The sequence below is a fragment of the Brachionichthys hirsutus genome, unplaced genomic scaffold (genome assembly GCF_040956055.1).
Source record: "Brachionichthys hirsutus isolate HB-005 unplaced genomic scaffold, CSIRO-AGI_Bhir_v1 contig_981, whole genome shotgun sequence".
Lineage (NCBI taxonomy): Eukaryota > Metazoa > Chordata > Actinopteri > Lophiiformes > Brachionichthyidae > Brachionichthys > Brachionichthys hirsutus.
In genome coordinates this window covers 95,033-115,454 of record NW_027180464.1, presented here as the reverse complement: position 1 = coordinate 115,454, position 20,422 = coordinate 95,033, and the positions used below count along the sequence as shown (strand labels likewise).

The window sequence follows — 20,422 nt, the reverse complement described above, 5'->3', positions numbered from 1 at the left end:
AGCAGAGACGCCGGTCTTCACTTTGATATTAGTCAATTTAATTTTTACGCTGTCAAGATCTTATAAAATAATTTGGCTTGAATTCATCCATGCAAGGAAAATGTGTAATCAGTATTTTTGTTTACCCGCTATCCTGATTATCAGGCTTACTCCTAAATCCTTATGGGAACACTAACTGATCAGCTCTCTCACACCTGTCTATAGTGTGCAATCACTGTGTGTGTGGGTGGGTGTGTTATCAGCTTTAAAATCAGTTTGATGAATGGCTTTTCATGCTTACCTTAACTGAAGCCCTCATTGAGAGCAGCTGACCCGAGGCCCCGAGGGCTCCGACCGGTAAAACTGCCTGCTTTCGCTTCCTGCTGCGTGTTAACCTTTACAGGACTGTTCTTGGTTTCTATCGAAGTCGATGGAAATGCGTGTGTGAGAGCATAAATATAACTTTTGCAACCATAAAAAACAGACCCTCCTTTCCAAAGCTCTCCAAATCCAAGATCTGAGCCCAGGGAAGGGGAGCTGCTGAGAACGGCTGCTCTGCATGAGCGATGCCAGAGAAAGACAGCAGACGCAAAAGTTCATGAAGTATAGGCTGCCAACAAATCACCAATCAAAGGCAGACAAAAATAGCATGCTGCCTCTGTTAACAGAGATGCACCTCCTAGCACAATGTAAAATATTAAAATGCATTTAGTTCAACATTCAGTTAAAATAATAAACTAGAAAAGCAATCAATGTTAAAATGTTGCATTATTTCCAAACATCATTCTGGATCCGATCCAGATGTAATTCGGTGATGAGATAGAGGCCCCCACCCTACACAACTGTGTCAAATTCCATAAACATCGGTCAATAATCAACCGAGATTATTGAGGAACAAATTTTGAAGCTCCATTGACTGCAATGTTAACGACATTTTCAAACTTATCCATAATCCAGGATCTCTTCTGGGTCATCACCAAAATTGAAACATCTGTTCCTGGTAACATTCCCAACATTTCCTGAAAGTTTCATCAAGATCCGTCCAGATCATCTTGCTAACGGACGGACAGACAGACGATGACATAACCTCCATGGAGTTTAGTTTTAATGTGAACAGAGGGAGGAAGAGGAGGATGAGGAGGGGGGCACGGGGCCGCTTGCCCTACCCAGTTGACAGCTCCTGTCTCCGCATGTAACGACTTATTTATTCAGGGATAATTAATCAAGCGCAGTTTTCTGGCTATAAGATTAATGCGCCTTGTCATCTCCGCTGCAGCTGTGGGAAATACAGCGGTTTATGACCACAGTTTGGCTTCAGGTGCGTGACGTCACGGCACAGCGGCGATGTCCTGGTCGGAGCAGTGAAAAAAGAAAATGACCAAAAACAATCAGAACACTTCTGCTTGAAAGCTTAATTAATGTCTTTCGCTTTCATTTTGGGAGAAACGAAAGGGAACATCTAATTTTCTCGTTTTATATCCTCGTCAGTTGTGTATTAATATTTGCATCTATTTGGTTATGTCTGATTTTTTAATTCATGCAGTGCACATAACTAAAATTGAGATTGTGAAAACTCTTCTTACTTGTTCTTTCCCGCAGCATTCGGGGTCTTCTTGTCCTCTCCTCGGTGGGCAGCTTCCTTTCAGCTTGTGAAATTCTGTGTCCCTGCTGGTCTTATGGCGCCATCTTGTGGTCATTGTTGTACAGATAAAAGGAACTTCGCGAATGTTTTCTTATTACTATAATAATATCGTTTAAAATAAATACATTATTATTATTATGGTTTTTTTAAACAATTTGTTTTTGTTTAAATTCAACACTATGCGCAGGTAATTCTTGGTAATTTTGAAGTGTAATATAATCTGATTATTTTCATTATCTTTCAAATTTTACTTGATTATGCAGATACTTTAAATGTAATTTTTATTTATTTATTGCAATATTTGGCAGTCTGGTATACTGTATATTGATTCATTTTATTGCTTTTTGCTTCTTCTCTTTATTGACATTGCTTTGTTTGTTGTTATCAATTCGCAAAATAAAGAAAACATCATGATGTTTCAGACTAGTACATGTGATTTAAGAAACACAGCAGATTACATTGCAATATGTTTATTAGTAGAAAAAAAATCTCTTTATATTTAGATACAGAACATTTGAAAGCATCAAAGCGCTTTCTGAAATTCTCCGGGTTTCTGCTCAGTTTACTCGTCTTCAACCTGTTTTGGCTGCAAACAATAAAGTGGCAGTTGAAATATTTATCTGAGTCCAGAAAATGTCATTTCTTCTCATGCTAAACGTTTAAAAACAAATAATCAGACAATAAGGCAGAAGATAAAACACTGATCATCTTTTTGATCCTTCATTATATGACATTTTTTCAGGTTAAAAATAATAATATTCCTAATTCTATAAAGAATTTCTTTAAACTAAGGTAAAGTTGTTATATCTTCTAAGAGTAGGAACCAATTTGAAAAGTGTTTCACTTTTGGGAGTGTTAAGCTATGGAATAGACTAATAGATGAATTTAAACAATGTACTTCTCTAACAGGATTTTAAAAACTGTTTAAGAATATGATTGAATATGAGTGATTACCACAATGTGTAAAATAGAGAGATATTACTTTTCACTTGATGATTTGTATTGGCTAGCTTGATTTAGTGGATAAGCTGATTCAGTTTATTAGAATAAGGATAAGCAAAAAAAATAAGCATTGCTTCAGCCTCTTTGGTTGCATTGATTTGTTTCAATTATGGAAATGTTTGATTTAACTGTACCGATTTAAATGCTTCAATGAACCAAATCAACCATTCATTCATTCATTAATTCATTCATGACCAGCAGCTATTACTAAATAGATAAATGCCATTTAAACTGTTGGATAAACGTCCCCTTACCTTGCTTTTGCCACAGTTGGCGAGCTTGTTGCCTTTAGAGAGAAAAAAAAAACAGATGAGTGATCAATTCCTCCCAAAGTGCAGAACTATCGTGTTGTTCTTTCAACAATAGAAGACCATGACAGAGAGGGAAGGTGTGAGAAACAGATAGTTGGTTTTGTTTAGCATCAAAATACAGATGTTCACTTACCTGCCAACAGTAAGACGGAAAGGAATACAATGATCCCGGCGAAGACTAGACCTCCAACACGCAAAGTGTGGTAGTCTAGAAAGTCACATAAAACACCGTCGCTGTCAACCATGGCAACTGCTAGTCTATTGCTCATTTCTCCTTCATTCGACTCCTTCTTAGTCTTCCACTTTGTCTCTCTGATTCCATCCCATGGATCTCTGGTGTTCTCTTTTTTCCAGTTTACACTCGTATTAAACGTTGCTTTTGGTCTCCATAATTAGGCTCTTTTTATCCGTCATCCACATCTGCTAGAAATGTCTCCCTTTATCCCGTGCAGACTTTTTCTACTCCCTAATTTCATGCTGACAGATGGTAAAGAATTGGAAGATTTTCTGGTATGGTTAATCCTTGCTGACTGCTTTTTTACTTTGTTTTCAGCTTTTACTGGTCTACTGTCACTATTATTATTATTTTTTAATTATTTTATTCAGACCCCTGGAAGACTAATAGCTATGATATGAGGAATAAGGAACATTCCATTCCATTCAGCCCAGTAGCTGCACATTTAAAATTATGGTCACTCACCATATACAAAGTCTGCATCAAGGTCAATAGCTGCATCTGGACATAGACAACGAAAGCACACGAGCAGACATGTGGTTTCAAAATAAACACATACTTAAATGTTTGTTTGTCTTAACTCTCAAGTTCATCTCAATCCTTCTGGGTAGTATTCCGACTGAATATGTCCACCAGGTTAAATAAACAGCCAGATAAACATCTCTGCATCCACTGGCAGGACAATCGGTATGACGTTTTTTTTTTTTGTCAAGGTGTCTTGGGACACTGCGTGGCCTATAGTTTAAAGTTCAAGTTGTTAACAATCATTTATTTAGCTCATGCTACTTACAGTTAATAATTCATCCCACATATTCCATTATTCCATTATTTACACATTGGTGGACGCAAAGTTTGAAAGCAAAAGGTGCGGTGACCTTGAAGATCATTCTAAACGGTGCTGTGTTACTGCGGTTCCTTTTCATGTGCCCCCCCCCCCCTTCCTCTTTGTGGACACTCGGCGGGTCACCTGTTGTGTATCTTACCTTCAGAAGACATGATGACTCGCCTGCGTGTGCGCTTAGCTGACAAAGCTGGAGGGGACATCGTACGAAAGGTTAACAGAAGGCAGGTGATAACAGGCAGCTGGGTGATCTGTGCACGTAATAATTCAACCGGGAGAATCTTGCTTTTTAAGTACAGTAAAGGCTATTATAGCTTCCAATATTAGGTGTTGTGTCTGCAAAGTGGGGTTTGAGGGAAGAAGATGTGCATTGATTTGTTCTCTCCATTTTAATTAGGTTAGGGGCTCTTAGAGCCTCATTTAAATTGGTTTTACTCTCTTTAGCCGAGAAGCGCTCAAAAGGCTCGGAAACGCTATGTTTCCCTGACAAATTGCCTCGCTGGGATCCCGGCTGCAGAACCAGAGGCAAAATGATTGCCTCGCTCTTCACCGAGAACTTTGAGAGGCTAATAGCGATATTGATCCTCTCACTTCATCCATTTCTCTTCCTTTCTCACACGCACTGTAAACGGGCTTTTCCTCTGATCTACATCGTCTGACCTATAATCATTAACTTACACAGATTAACGGAGAACAGAATTCCGCGTGCCGCCTCCATTTGGTTTGGGCGTGCCGCTGTGAACTGTACAGCTCGGTGTGCTTTCATTCATTATGTGTCTGTGTCTGTTTAGTGCACCAATGAGCACAAGGGCATACCAGACAGTCACTCATTAACAGCTCCAATATTCATTAACCTTCACTGTTGCACAATCTAATCAAGGTTATAGATGCGGACCAGAGAGGCTGGTTGCAGCAACACCTGCCTAATAAAGGCAGAATTGATACCCAATGATTTTTGACACAGCACCTTTAACCAGCAGCAACACTGCTATTAGGTTCCTTGTGGGGGTAATTAAAAAGAGCAGTAACAATGCATTATCCTCTACGCCTGCTTTTAAATGAGATATTACTCGGAGCATGTATCCCTCAGTCTTACGACAGTACAGTATACACAGAAATGCATGTTCAGGACATTATCCAGCTCCAAGACACCCACTTCCTTTTTAATAAGTAATAAGTGACAGACAAGCTCCTTAGATGCCAGCTACAGTTTGAATATTTCATTAAGAATGCAAGCGTTCACTCACCAGAGCTGCTGAAGGCTGCGTTTTACCTTTGTTAAGGTGTGTGTGTGGTCCCAGACTGTGGCTGGAGCAGACCAAACACACCCATCCCACAGATCCACCCTCTGACATCCAGAGACGAAACCACCCCTCCACACCCACAGACGTGTTATCGAGTTACACATTTACTCAGACTATAAAAGTTGTGCTCTGATGCCAATAAAAAAAAGAATATATATGTCAGCCTTTGGAATCATCGAGGACTGACCGGCTTGTCTCTATTTATGCAATGACCCCCCCCCCACATACACACACAATTCTGTTAACCTTGGTTGACATTGTTTGAAATTGAACAACACACTGACTTCAATAGCTTTGAGATTGTTGATTGTTAAAGTCACTACAATATTGGAGCAATAAAAAAAACCTAGGAGACAACATGTGTGGCCATACTTTGATTTATTTACGCCAAAAGCACAACAGGTCGGTAGACAAGGCCTCGAGCACACAAAGAGCATCAGCCTGGCCGTGCAGCGGATGTCTTTACACAGTTGGCCTATACCCAGACTTAAGATTGGTGCAAGCCTGACCTGAATGGAGACTATTCATGTATTCTTGCACATAAATTAGGTAAATATTAAGTTCTCTAAAAGAGACTTGGCTAATAAGCAATTCAATAAAACAGAAAGAAGAAAAACAGAAGCAGGCATTTCCATTTGCAGCACTTGTGAGTGTGTGTGTGTGTGTGTGTGGTGAGACTAATCACAGTTTTGTGACGCGTATCGTTAATCCTGGCGGCGCCGGTGACGGTGCATGGGTGGAGAAAAAGGCAGTGAGACAGCTGATAGAGGAGCTCCCTGCTGCCGTGGAGCTCATGCAGGTTACCTGGAAACAATTCCAGTGCTCAGACAGAGAGCTATGGGAGTCGAGATTGTCTTATGTAAGGCTAATCACATTTACATGTAAAGATACACATGCACATGTGATACACAGGCAATCGTACATGTACAGAACATGCGTGCACATGCAGTAGGTACCCACATGTGCACGCACATAGACAAATCTAAATGAACCCTACACAACTGTATAGCTTCTTGGTGAGCTATCCGTATTCATGTATGTATTTATATAATGTATATAATATGAATATATCTTACATAACCTAACAAATCTGACCAATTGTTTGTTTTTTTTGGGGGGGGGGGGGGGGCAATTGACACAAACACGAACTGACACTTTCTCAAAGGAGATAAACAAACAACAAACAGCAGACTGCACAACATTATAAATTGTTCTACTAACTTTTTCAGTTAAACGTTCTACTTTAAGACAAAGATCCAAAGTGAAAGAGACTGTCACGGAAAGGCACAGGGACAGACAAGAGCACGGAGGGAGGGACTGACAGTCACGACGAAGCACGACACGGTAAAGGTTTCCCTTCAGGGAACACATTGTTTATGTGTATATTACACCTGGAATCATATATTTCTGTTTCTCAGTGCTGATGTCATCATCATTTTTTCCCAACGTTACAGTGACTTGATTTCAAATAAAGGTGATCAATTCAGAGGGTAGTCCGGTCCAACTGAGACGCCTCATTCCTCCGCGACAGTTTCTGCAACAACTTTACCTGAAACAATTCAACAATTCAGATCAAGCTCAAGATTAAGAAACTTTAAGCTTTTGCCCAAAGTTATTTTACTCGACGAGTGTGAGCAGTACTTGAAAAAGTGTACGACTAACGTCGTTCTTCATAATATCGCTATTCCCCTTTTCCACCAAGTAGGATCTCGACTTATTTCTCATCGCCTCTGCTATGGGCATCTTACCCTTGGGGACAATCAAGTTCTCCTCCTGTTTCTCTTCATCTCCAGGGGCCCTGAGGAGAAGATCCACAAGATGCCATAACCAAAACATGTCATATAAAACAATCCTTCACATCAACAGATTTTTGGTTCATTTTCCCCGCTCAGAGGAAAACTAATGTACCTGGGCTTCTGGTTCACGCCGCAGCGGCATCGCCGACCTAGAAGCACGAGTTCAAGACTAATTTAGTTTAGGTGTATTATCAAAATGAACAAAATGATATAATCAATGATATACAGTATTACTGTAATATAAACTGATGCAGAAACACAACACAGACAGGTCGACTTACTGAGGATGAGAAGAATTCCTAGTGTGAAAAGTACAACGGCAAGTGTCAGCCCTCCAATCCTCAGGCTCTCATAGTCTGCAGAGAGTAGAGACACAGAAACAATTTGGAGGAAGGAGAAAGGCTTGCTACCACTGTGCTGTTCCCTCAGAGGTATGAGCACAGAAAACACCAGAGTCTTCTAAACTTACCATAAACAAATGGGTTTTCTTCTTCCTCTTTGCCATCTGCAAAAACAAAGGCATATGCATCACATGTCCCTGAACCTGAACCAAAGGCATTCCAGTTACATTTCTGAATGTCCATTGTCTTATAATCACCAAAACGCTCCTCAAACCCTTTTTTAAACAGGCAGTGGCTGAAATTGAAGAAGCCAAACGTTGTTGTGCCTGAATGTAAAAACTTTAAGCCCATAGCAAAGCTTCCATTTTGATCTCAAACCCAAATGGAAGCAGCATTTTGGATATCGTTCCAACGAAGCTGCAGCAAAATGCCTTCCGCTGAGTCAGCCTCCAGTGACATCATGACGGCAGCACACGGTTTTAGTGTTATTAGCTATAACTGCTGCATTTGACACAGTGATCACAAAATACTGATAGACGGGATAAAGGACAATTTTGGAACTTCTATATCAGTTCAATAATATTTCCTATCATCCAGCTTTGCTGCTCGTTCAATGAGAATCACCTTTACAAATGATCTAACTATATGGCCATCAAGAAATGATTGACATTGATCATTGCTCCGGATGCTGCACTACTGAATTTAACAGCTCTTTCTAATTATAATTATTTTCTAATATTATTCTATGCTTTCGTCTCTCCTAAGATTCTCTGTTTTTTTATATATATATTTTATCCTTTAAATCTTGTTGTAGCTTCTGTATTTTATCTAGCAGTGAAGTACTTTGTGATTTTAATCTTTTGGAATAAACTTTACAGTAACTTTCTTTATTATTTTTCTTTAATTAATTCTTATTTAATAGAAAAACTAAACTTTTAGGCTGTGGTGAAAGAAAGCAAATTCTTATAAAAAAAAAAGACAACAATTAGTCAGTAACAAAATTCCATGAGCAAGACAATAAATGAACTTAGAAAACTTACAAGGGCCATGAAATAAATTCAACCAAGAAGGCTGGCGTAAAAGGGGACACAGAATATACACACAAAGTGACAAGACAATGACAAGCAGGTGAGACTGGGAAGAGGAGACAATAGGAGAGAGGTGAAAACAATCAGACAATCACACAGCAGGAAGTTAAGAAGCAAACAAAGTAAAACAGTCAATAAACAAGGAAGGAACTGAATACAGGTGAAAATAAACCATCAGACCAAACCAGGAAATAAACAACTAGTTATAAAATAATACATTTATAAAAAAAAAAGAGCAAAAAAAATAGAATGTTTCTTACAATAGTCCAAAAGTCTATAGCTTTTCTTTTAAACTCCAGTTTAATGCCATTTTCTGAACTTAATAATTCTGTATTTGATATTTGAAAAGTAATCCTGCTGCCCCAACTCTCGTACAATGACGTTGTCAGCTGCCACTCAGTGCTTTCTCTCAAGGAATTTATTTCTAACCAAGGTTATAGATGTTATAGATGACAGCTGTGTCTGATTATCTGTAATCTAACACAGCTGCCACGTTCTGCTGTCGTAGAGCAATCCATAAGAGCCATTTGATCTGAAAACTAATGATCCATCAATTTGTCAGTCTGAGGCAATTAAAGATTACATCTAGGGTACTCACCCTGCACGCTGGGGTCTGCTACGGCTGAGAGGCGGTGGAGCACGGAAGAAGTTTGAGTCAGAGGGGGAAAGGAAAAAGCACAAAAAGGAAATTAAACAGGAGACCGGTAGTTTTTATTAAATTATATCTATATCTATCGAGGGTGTGACTATGTGAACGTGCATTTACATCTCTTACTTGCAGTTTCTCTTTACACACACAAGTAATGACTTGTATGTGTGGGGTGTGTGTGTGTTTTGTGACAAGTGGAACACTTACCAGCTACACACACCAGGAGAGAAGAGAGGAAGAGCAACACAGTTTCCATGGCAACTGTTGAAATACAATAACATAGACGGAGGGTGAGAAAGAAAGACTGAAGAAAGAGTCGTCAGCTGTCGAGAGATTTAAACTCCAAGAGACACATTCAGTCCCGTGTGGAGTAAGCGGCGTGTGAAAGCAGGGGCCGCATTACAGAACAGCGGCGGTGTCCAAACCCCTCGAGTTTGAACGATGTGGAAGCGGGCAGACGGTCTTTTGAGTCTTCGGTTATTATGATGTTATGCATCGACATTCAGAATCCCCACATAATGGGCTCTAATGGCTTTGGTGATCACATGGCCTTTCCTCCAGAGCCACCTTGAGGTTGATTTATTGTAATGACATCTGCTACACACACATCCACCCCTCCGTTAATCCATCATTTTCTGTCACTACTTATCTTGTGTAGGGTCACAGGGTATAGCTGGAGACTATACAAAATGAAACTGGGCAAAAAAAGGAGGATAAAGGGCCACACAGAAATGCAAAAAGACATTCTCACTGTCAGTTGAATCGGCCGTTTAGATTCACTACTACTTCACATCTACTGCTTGTTTTTGGACTGAGAGGAGCTCCTGCAGGAAACCCACATCGACACGCTGGAAAATCCCAGGACCCAAAGGGGGCTGGAGCCCAGGGCATTGCTGCTGTGAAGGTTCACACTTATGTTCCCCTCATACAACTAAGGTGACTTTTTTAACATCAACAGGTCAATATTTTACATTTTGGTTTATGATTGGAAAAAATAGCAATCATAAAATACGCATTACAGCTGCTAGTTTCACGGTTAAAGTATAGATCTAATATGTTATGTCAAATCAAAGTAACTGATGATAATAATAATGACGGCACTTTCTTCCTCTGAGAACTCGATGTGGAACTGAGACACTGGACTTGATTTAATATGAACTTTGGCTGGTAGCACTCAAGCAAATTTCTAGGTTCAGTCACTTGCAATTATAACCTCATGTAAAAAAAAAAAAAGCTGTGACCTAATCTCATAATAAATGTAGCCCCGATGAGAACGTATCCAAATGTGTGAGTGGTCCAGACCAGTGCAAAGGAAACCCCGGATACCTCTACCCAGGGGTTACCAGAGAATAGTTCAAAATAGAGATCGTAAAAAGGTTTGACATTCAGCATTGCATTTGATGCAGCTTTTCAAAGTAGTAAAGCGGAGCTCCATTCATCCTGGCCTTATCCTTCCTGCATCAGGGCATCACTTGGCTGTCCACCTGTCTGCTTCGAGCCCATCGTTTAGTTCCATCATCTGACTAACTGGATCTCTGATTGAATAGATCCATTCATTTCCATCGACCTACCTGGCTGTTTGTCTGTCTGTTGAGTGGGTGAGGATATAGTGCACTAAAAACGAACAGAGTCCATTGTAGATATTAGGCGGGGTACTCACTCGTTTCCTGCCCGGGTGCTATTTGTATGTTAGTGCACTGTTGTGTATTTGATGTGTGAGCCGTCTCTAACCGATCAGAGGAACACACTGGTAACTCGGACATTGATGAGATAATAGAACACAAGATGGCAACAGTGAAGCAGAAGACCTGTACAGGCATCATTCTAAAGGCATTATACTCTTAGCCTACACAGGATAACGGCACAGATGCAGTCACCAGTCCTTAATTAAAGAAAAGGTTAACAGGATGAGGATTTTCTGCACGACAGAGTTAAGTATTTTTACATGTTTTACCTCAAAATAAGGCCACATACTTTACTCTGTCGTTGGAGAAAATCCTCTTCTTGTTAACTTTTTCTTTATATTACCAAAAATGTAGTCTGACAACTAGCCTCGTTATTTTTTCTAAAAGAGAAGCTGTAGCTGTTTGGGCAGGACAAGGGGAGTTGGGGTAAAGAGTCTGCTTTCAAGGAGACGCCTGCAGGAGGGATGAACAGATAGTATCTGGAAGGAGAGGACAAGGACAAGGTGAAGGGCACACAGAGGAGACACTGTTGAGGAGTGAAGTGAGGGGAAGGGGGGTTTCTGTATGATTACGCAATTCTACTACAGAATGAATGAAGCATTTAAAGATAAGGGCAGGAAATGTGACCTGAGACAGAGAGTCAAAAAGAAGACAGTCTCTGAGACGAATGCAACCAAGAGGACGGTGAGGTCGGAAAGCAGATCCAGACAGAAGCCACTGAAAGATGATGAAATAATCTGTTAAAAATAACAAGATTTTTGGAACAAATACCTTACATTTGCAACAATCCCCTCTCACCGCAGCTCTAGCGTAATCGGGGGGGTTAAATATGAGGTTGGGTTGGTATTATAAACTCAACATTTACCTCCAGGCTCGTGCCCTGGATTCTGAGGGGACCGTGGTGGTGACCATGCAGTGACTCAGAGGCTTTATATGCACATATATTAAATGTCAATGTGCATTTAAAAAATAATAATAATAAAAAAAAAATCCCATTCCTTATTTTTCAGCATCCGTTAACATGCGGATGCAGCTAAATGGGTCACGCAAGAGGCTATTCGGATGATAAAACAACTTGATGCCTTACATCATCATGTCCTTAATATCCCAGTTATCGCCATAGCAACTGCCTCCAAATAATAGGTTGAGCTGGTTGATCATGTTACAAGGACAAATGAGGAGAGAAGGGTGTGGCCCGCGGCTTTGAAGACGGGATGAGTCGGGCAGGAGGACGTCTCTGGGATAAATCGGCGTTACATTGATATGGGCCAGCAGACGTCAGATGCCCAGAACGCTCTGCCAAGCATCATCGCATCGCAGCGATCGATGGCGCGACACACGCGCGCGCGCACACACACACAGCCATCATTTGATGCGTGACGTCTGCGCAGCCAACCTGTGGCTCATCAGATGGAGCAGCAGAAGACAATGACATCATACACGACATGTTTTTGTTTGGTGGGGGGGGGGGGTAGAAAGATAAAATGCATCTTTCACAGGCGTTGTCGGATTCCGTGAACAGACTAGTGATCAGTGGCAGCAGACACACCCTGCTCCTCCAGCGTTAAACAGCGTGCTGTGCTGGACGGCAACGCGCGTCAACCGGAGCAGGTCCAGAATATTATTGCAAACGCGTCGGCGTGAAATGCAGACATTTGCTTGATCCGTTGAAAATCTTTCACCATTGAATCATCTGCACGGAAAACGAGATCAAATGCATGGAGTCCGAAAAAATAAAAATGTCGACACCATCAAAGTGGATCTTAAATATGCACGTTGATGAACTCACCTCTTCTCCAGATGAAAGCCACCCGCAAAAATCGACCAGTTAGTATCACAAGGATCTTGTTTCAGATAATCTCATCGGTCAATGTGCGCGCACTGCACGTCAGCTTGACCTGGGAAAACGTGCGCGATGGATAGACTCCTTGAGTTCCGGCTTTTTTTTCAGAGCGATGGAACCTCTGTCTATCTCCTTTCCTTTCCCTCTGCCTTTATCTCCCTCTCTCTCTCCCACACACACGCGCGCACGCAGCAGCAAGCCAGCCTCCTGCGTGAGCAACTACACAGTAACAATCTTCATTCATCCATGTTTCATAAATGCTCAATTACGCATGTAGGTGACACAGTATAGTTAACTGTTGCCTCACAGCAAGAAGGTCATGGGTTCAATTCTCAACATGACCTTTCTGTGTAGAGTTTGCATGATCTCAAGGCACTCTATAGTACTGTTTCCCTTACCTTAATAATATTTTTTGCTTAGATTTTATGGCTAATGTCTACAGTACTGAGACAAAAAAAATGACATAATGACATCCTCATAATATTTGCACAATAATCTGGATTCACATAATAATTCAAATTTGGAGATTTTCAGTATTTAATTTAGGCCCACATAATATTTATCACAGTGAGATAAACAATAAAATGCAACTAAGATGAAATCATTGCTGATATTATGCGGTTTGATGGAGCTTCGAAACTTAAAAAAAGAAAAATTAATTATGATTCTCTGACAGCGTTGTCATTTTAATGCTAATATGTGTTCATTAGAAGAAGAAAACCCATATCCATACACTCTTACCTGAATACTTTCTTATCAGGTAGATTAACAAAAGTATACAAGCAACATAAGAATAAAGTGTGCAAAACCTAAATCAGTGCATTTAGTGTGTATTCATGCATGACAGAGGATATTATAGACTATGAAGAACACTGAGAAAGAAGTCAGCGTTTGTCCTGCTGAAACCTCCCACCCCAGAACCAGCATGCAGCCATTCCTTCATCCATCTTCCTGTCTTCCGTGTCTTCTCATCAATTACAGTTGTTAATGTGCAAAATCCATCCATCCCATTGCGATGACTTCATAGAGCATGGTTCACTGGGCCGGTTGTTCATTAGCAGGAGACAAAACCATTCACTGCCCATTTCTGCAGGAAGGATTGCGATGAAGAGAATCACACGACTGGCAGCAAATCTAAACATATCCTAGTTGTCTGATGTCAAACATGCATTTCTATGCCATTACCCTCTGGTTCTCTATTCTTACCTGCAAATTTTGATAGATCCATGGCAACAAGCGACTGACGCGGGAGTAAACGCCAGGCCACTTTGCCTCAGCACAGCCAATTCCCCAGCTGGTGAGCCCGGCCAAGTACCAAACCTCGGCTTCACATACGAAAGGTCCACCGCTGTCTCCCTGGAGACAACAGCTTGCTCTTTAACATGTTTCACTCTAATGTTTGCTGGATGTATATGCAAAAGAATAATCCACATTCATCTGTTGAATGGCTGCTCACATAACAGGAGTCGTATCCTCCGCCTTCAATTCCAGCACAAATCATGTTGTCAGTGACAGTGCCGTTATACATTTCGTTGCTGTTACATATCTTGTGTTCAACGATGTTCACCTGCACCTGCCTCAGATCATTGCTGTAATCGTCTGTATTATAGGGAACAAAATGCTCATTAATTTTCCAGACAAGGCTCTTATAAAATGCCAAATTAGAATCTGACAAAATCAACAAGATTTGCCCGTATCCACCACTGCCTGGAGACGACAGGCATGCGTCACTGTCTGGGAGATCCTCATGTTCCACTGGGAGTTCAGACTTTATGTTTCTGTTCAACCTGCAAGCATTTTCCCTGATGGCTATCTGACTGACCTTGTTCCCTCATTTTTGGTGCATGTATATTAATTTCTAATCCAATATTTGCCACCCCATAAAGATAAATTTATATACCAGATTGCTGATCATGTGTTAAATCTATAAAGTTATTTTATATTGTATCATACAGTTTCATTTCTTATTTCTATAATTAGCATCATGAATTGAAGCCATTAGGGATGCTAAAAGGAGAATTTACATATCTAAGCATTGAATAAACAGAGGGAATAAAATATGTATGTGTAGTCTATCTGGAATAATTTTACTCGCCCATTTTCTGAGGCGTATTCATGTACATGACTATATCTGTCGTCTCTAGACAGTAGCAGGTAAACAACTATTATACTGTGTATACCTAAGTCCAAGACCTTTTAACACTACAATTATACACAGGGACCTACTTGAATTAAACAAAATGATCAAACCAACAGAACTAGATAAAGAGGGGCCAACGGGTTTACCAACCTACACAGTGGAAGTATAAGGGATAACCAGTAAAATCTACTCTAACCTTTGATTTGTAACAATTTTAACATACTTCTGTAGGTGGCTTCATATCAGAATCAGTTTATTGACTTTGTCAATGAGGGTTCACAGACTAGGATTTCTTTTTCTGGTATTGACAGTAATAAAATGCAAACTACAGCGCTATGCTACAGGTAATGCCGAAATAGTCTAAGTAAAAAAATAAATGATAATCCCATCCTACCATGTCCGGTTGCACCAAAACCAGTAGTTGAGCATAGGGCCCCGCCTTCAAATTCCTTGCCCGTAGGTGGCAGACAAACTGGCCAGAGTTTATCTGTATAACAAAAACAAAACAACAAATCATATTTAACATTTGCAACTGTGTCACCAACCCCGTGTGTTCAGTAGGATAGCACTATAAACCTATAGCGTGCTTTTCAGAAATGACATCACTTTTCATATTAAAAATACACAGTTAGAATTAAATGGCCTAATTAATGTGACATTGTTGCAACCAAGGAGTGGCAGTTAATAATAAAACATCATTAAGCTCTTTCAGTTTCAACCATGGCAGTCATAAATAAATAAAAAATAATGATTCGATGAACTCAGTTGTGTGACTGACCATTGAAAGTAACTGGACATTGCAGTATGATGATAGCAATGTCACTGTCGTGAGTGGTTTTGTTGTAGTTCTCATTGATTATGATCTTCTTTATCTGGTAGGGATTAGGTGGACTTGTCAGTGAAGCCATGCCACCGTACACGGCCCATTCTGTTTCGTCATCGTTAGGACTGCAGCACATAAAGACACTGTTCAGTAAGCAGCAAAAAGGCTATCAAAAGAGGCTTTGAACCTTTAAACCCAAGAAGACAGACTTTTTGTTTTATAGGAAATCATTTGGTCTAATTCTGGGGAGAAATTTCTGCTCCAGCACCGAGGATATCCAGTTAGACATGCAGCTCTGACTTGACTGATGCCTGGTGTTGTGTGTTTGTGTGTTTGTGTGTTTGTGTGTGTGTGTGTGTGTAGGTGTGTTTGTGTGACATTAAACTCTACTGTTAGTAAGTGCTGCTTGTATAAGACAAGCATCACACATGCATTATGGTCGAATTACATTAGCAGACATTTCATTTACAGGTAAATAAGAATTAAAAACTAAATTGTACAATAGGTTCTTGTGGCAGGGATGATCTCCTTTGAGGCACACGATTGCTGTGTCGGTCACCTTAAGACACAGTGAGCAGCAGTCAGGACAATATCATGTGCGATCAGGACTCCTCCACATGTGTGCTTCCCGTTGAGTTGCAATGACATTTGCCAAGGCCACTTTTGAGGCGTGGCTATTTGGCCCCCAACAATTTTGGACGTTGATTGCCTCTTGCCACATTCTAAGAGATGGGACACGGAGTCAGGTTGTTTTTACGAGATGGAGGGAAAGAGAGAGAGAGATAAAAAGGTGCTCATGTAACGGCAAGAACAAAAGGGAGGCTCCTCACCCACACACTTCAGGGAAACAACCTCGTTGTTTGGACAGGAAGTGCTGCGTAATGCCGCAATGAGAAAATCAGTTAACATGAAAAAATACAGCGAGTCAATGTGCTCATTGCTGCAGCTTTGTTGTACTGTGTGTGTTGCATGCAGTCATAAGAAAGGTAGAAAAAAAGTAAAGGTCATATTTTTGGAGTAGCTTTCATTAATTTCAATAAATAACACATAATGAGGAAGGCTTCATCAGCATGGGAAGGCCATCCGTCTGAGTTGTGAATGACATGATCGTACCTGGCATCCAGAACACCCTGGATAAACTGAGAAGAATTATAGGTCAGTGCTAAACCGACGAAGTCCCCGGTTATCTTTATTTTAGTTAAGGTGGACCTGGAGAGAGAGAGAGGGGTTAGTTCAGCGGACGTGCAAACACAGAGACCATTTTATTAAAACAATGCCTGATTTAAAAAAATAGTTATTCAGGTTCTGTCATACAAGACATTGCAGAAAGTCACGAAGAAACGAAATCGGTCTCAGTGGATAAATCGCACAGAAGCCTGTATTTTCTCTGACTGCAGCTCAAATGACTTTTTTCACCTCCAAAAAGGTACGGTGTTGTTGTTCACCAACCCGAGGCCTAATTAGCTTTGGCATAATTACTGTTGAGTAAGACTGATGATTTACTCTCTAAAGCCCAGCTGGGCGCAGGTCTGGTCGGCGTAGCTCTGGTTCCAGCCCTCGTAGCACACTGGCAGGAAGCGGTGATCTCGAGCTGTCTTAACTTCTAGACGACCATTTTCTATGAACCTCACTGGGGAAAAGAGAACAGAAGACGGATTAGAGGGTGTCACACCTATGCATGTCTATGTACAGTGTGTGTGTGTGTGTTGCAGGATGCCCTGATATTGACAAAAACTAACTTTTTTCATCTTGCTTTAACAATAGTACATAAATGAGATTACTTGATTCGCTGGGACGACATACGTTACACGTACCGTGGAATATTAGTATCACTCATTAAAACGCCCTGCTTATGAGAAGTTAACATTATTCCTTGTTTTTGCGCGGAGTTTGTTACGTGTGTGCGCGTGTTTGTTTACTCACCACAATTTGTTTCATCAGTATAATCAGAACAATCTGCAACTCCGTCACAGTCGATGGCGTTGCTGGGGCAGTTGTTATTTTTTACTGGGGGAATTACTTTATCTGTGTGTTCCCCATCATCATCATTGTGCCGAACAATGGCCATCTTGAACGGCACCAACCGAGTGCCGAAACGAACTGTTAGGGGAGAGCGGGCAGGATTCAGTCTGGGCAAGTCCAGTGTGGCATTGTTACTGTAGTTAACATCTTAAATGGATACATCATGCCTTTTCCTCTCACTTAATCAATATAAGTGGATATTCTCAACACTTTTAAAGACCTATAGAGAGTTATCAGAATCAAAGTTTGTAGTAAATGATTTTTTTTTTTACATTGAATATATGAGACAGGTTCAACTAAATAAAACATATAAATGTCAAACTATGAGAATATTTTGAATAGAGTTCAATATAAACAAGAAACTATCTGCATTTATATCCATCTTGCAAGCGTTTATAAAAGTGTCCCATGTTATGAATAGATCCATCGTCTGATCAGAACCACTGGGGCAGCATAAACGCTGTGGCTAACTTAATGTAAAAGTCCTAAATGCAGTAATGTGTAACAGTAAATGCAGTATACTTCCTAGCCAGATGGCCAGCATCAGCAGAGCAAACAACAGCAAGCCTGCCCCCGACCCGCCGTAACACCGGGCATTGGTTCTGCAGCACCGCTTCTTCTGACTGCCCGATGCTGGGCACACAGTACACAAATAAACACGCATGAATGATCCCCACAGTGTTTAGGCGGAGCACCTGCACCCACTCTATCCTCAGCACAGTACGTAATGAGGATGTACCACTCACATGCGCCTTTCTGTTTGATTTGGGGAGCGACCACAGGCAGCGGAGCCTCAGGATGTGTACGGACTATCAGATCTGGAACCGCCTCCCCCTTGTAGGGCTCCTCGACGTCCACATCGTTGAAGTAGTAAGGAGGAGGGGGGTCGTTCTGAGAAGGAAATAACAAAGGCATGAATATATTACTTTAAAGACGTCATTGTTGTCTCTATAAATAAAAACCTGTACAGTAATCATGTTTTATCTATCGGGCACGATGCTATCACTACACAGACAATAGATAGGCAAACACCCCCATAAAAACCATGGAAAAGTGCATTTTGTATTATATTGGCCTTCTTTCCTCTCACCTGTTTGACTAACAGATCCCAGCAGCCATACCAAGGTACTTTAATTAGTTTTTGGGTGTTTTTGACTAATATTGTGATGGGAGATAATCTGAGGATTAGCTATGAGGGCTAATATTCGGATTTTGAGTGCATTTGTCCATTTAGCTCAAGTTATATTATGAGCTCAATGACAAATACATAACAGATCATCTGACTAGTCAAATTCATTGCTCGTATTCATCTGAATCTGTTTCTAATGCTTGCATTTTGTTTCATTTTAGTTCATATTGTTTCACTGTTCAAGTTACATTTCCTGCTTCCTGGAATATACAGTGAGATCAGCTTCAGCAAAACAGGAAGTCTTGACAGTAAGAGACAACTGTGACAGATTAGCTTCTCCTGCTTTTGTTGATCCTGATGGTTGATGCCAATCTGGGTACTGGGTACATTCAATCCTGTATTGAATGTGACTAAACCGGTATTTTTAGTACATGGCAATCCAGGTATGTTTGTTTGCAGTACCGCCCAGTAATTGTGACGTGTGAAGGAACAAGAGTGACATGGCATTACAGTTTCTTCTCTTATTCTTCCAAATTAAACAAGAGATAAAATAAGATTACATGAATTCCAAAGCGTAGCTGATGTGTGACACATCTGTCCAACATTTTAATGTTGGACAGGATTAATTCCTCAAGGACACACTAAGAAATTTATAGTTGCGCTGGCGCAAATAGTTCTTTTTATGTTGAGTTTCAAAATACAGTACACCTCAATTAATTGAAGGGAAATTGATAAATTGATTTTTTTTCCCAGCATCGTGTCCTTGGATTCTCCAGAAGGTTAAAGCCTATGATCAGAGGGAAAAAAAAGTTGTTGTTTTCTTTTTTTACATTTACATTTACGCCATTTCATGTTTATCTGTGTCTTCTGCAGTGCTTCAATTCTGGCCGTTGACTGAATCTGAGTATCTAATGCTCTAATCTGGACTGGTGGCAAATCCAAGATGAAAGATTCCCCTTTCTATCCAGTTCAGTTTAATTTCAACTACGTACTTGCATTAAATGGAATATTTAATGTGCTTGACGTTTGACGAGTCAAGTGTACTTCTTATCCAAAGCCATACCATTCTCACAACAAACAAAGCAAGGCTATAAATTCTTAGACTTCTACAAACGGAAAAGGAAATCCAATTAAAAATATGGAGAGGTTAAAAGGCACTGTTTAGAAAGAAGGAGATTTTGAAAGACTTACCGGGTCATGCACTCCCATTGGATTTAAGTCAGCTCAGCGGATGGTGGTCTACTCTATTTTATTCCCTACTTTCTACTTTCTACTCTCTAGTGTGATTGTCACTGGACTTCATCTAAGCAACAGGTAAATCTGCTTTCCTATCTGTCTGCCTGACGCCGCCCACCTGCAGCCTCCATCGTTCTCTCAGTCCTTCATTCTTCCACGTTTGAGAACAGGCGCACCCACAGCGCAAGATTTGCACCTGTCGGACCAGTTTTGTTGCCATAGAAAAAAAGAAATGTCATGGTGTGAAGCTCAGTTATGGATAAAATGACATCAGCTGACCTGTTAGGGTTCTGGAACATAAGCTCCTCCTTCTCACGGAGAATTCAAGACCTCGCAAACCTAAGGGTTTCTACGAA

General features: G+C 40.6%; 2 protein-coding genes across 2 annotated transcripts; both read right to left on the bottom strand.

Annotated features, from left to right (window-relative positions):
- Positions 1 to 6,828: 6,828 nt before the first annotated feature.
- LOC137915098 (FXYD domain-containing ion transport regulator 6-like) lies at positions 6,829 to 9,444 on the bottom strand. Its single transcript, XM_068758584.1, has 9 exons — positions 9,396 to 9,444; positions 9,138 to 9,161; positions 9,022 to 9,071; position 7,726; positions 7,580 to 7,615; positions 7,392 to 7,466; positions 7,223 to 7,259; positions 7,063 to 7,112; positions 6,829 to 6,863 (listed from the first exon to the last, which is right to left on the bottom strand). The coding sequence occupies exons 1-9, from the start codon at positions 9,442 to 9,444 to the stop codon at positions 6,829 to 6,831; spliced, it is 357 nt and encodes a 118-aa protein (XP_068614685.1).
- A 3,798-nt stretch (positions 9,445 to 13,242) lies between these two features.
- LOC137915096 (transmembrane protease serine 13-like) lies at positions 13,243 to 20,103 on the bottom strand. The gene is made up of 13 exons (XM_068758582.1): positions 20,022 to 20,103; positions 18,448 to 18,592; positions 18,224 to 18,334; positions 17,603 to 17,779; positions 17,183 to 17,309; positions 16,793 to 16,888; positions 16,510 to 16,553; positions 16,239 to 16,401; positions 15,635 to 15,804; positions 15,251 to 15,343; positions 14,173 to 14,315; positions 13,923 to 14,072; positions 13,243 to 13,803 (listed from the first exon to the last, which is right to left on the bottom strand). Exons 1-13 carry the CDS (start codon positions 20,037 to 20,039, stop codon positions 13,771 to 13,773), a joined length of 1,470 nt encoding a protein of 489 aa, XP_068614683.1. The 5' UTR covers positions 20,040 to 20,103; the 3' UTR covers positions 13,243 to 13,770.
- Positions 20,104 to 20,422: the final 319 nt, after the last annotated feature.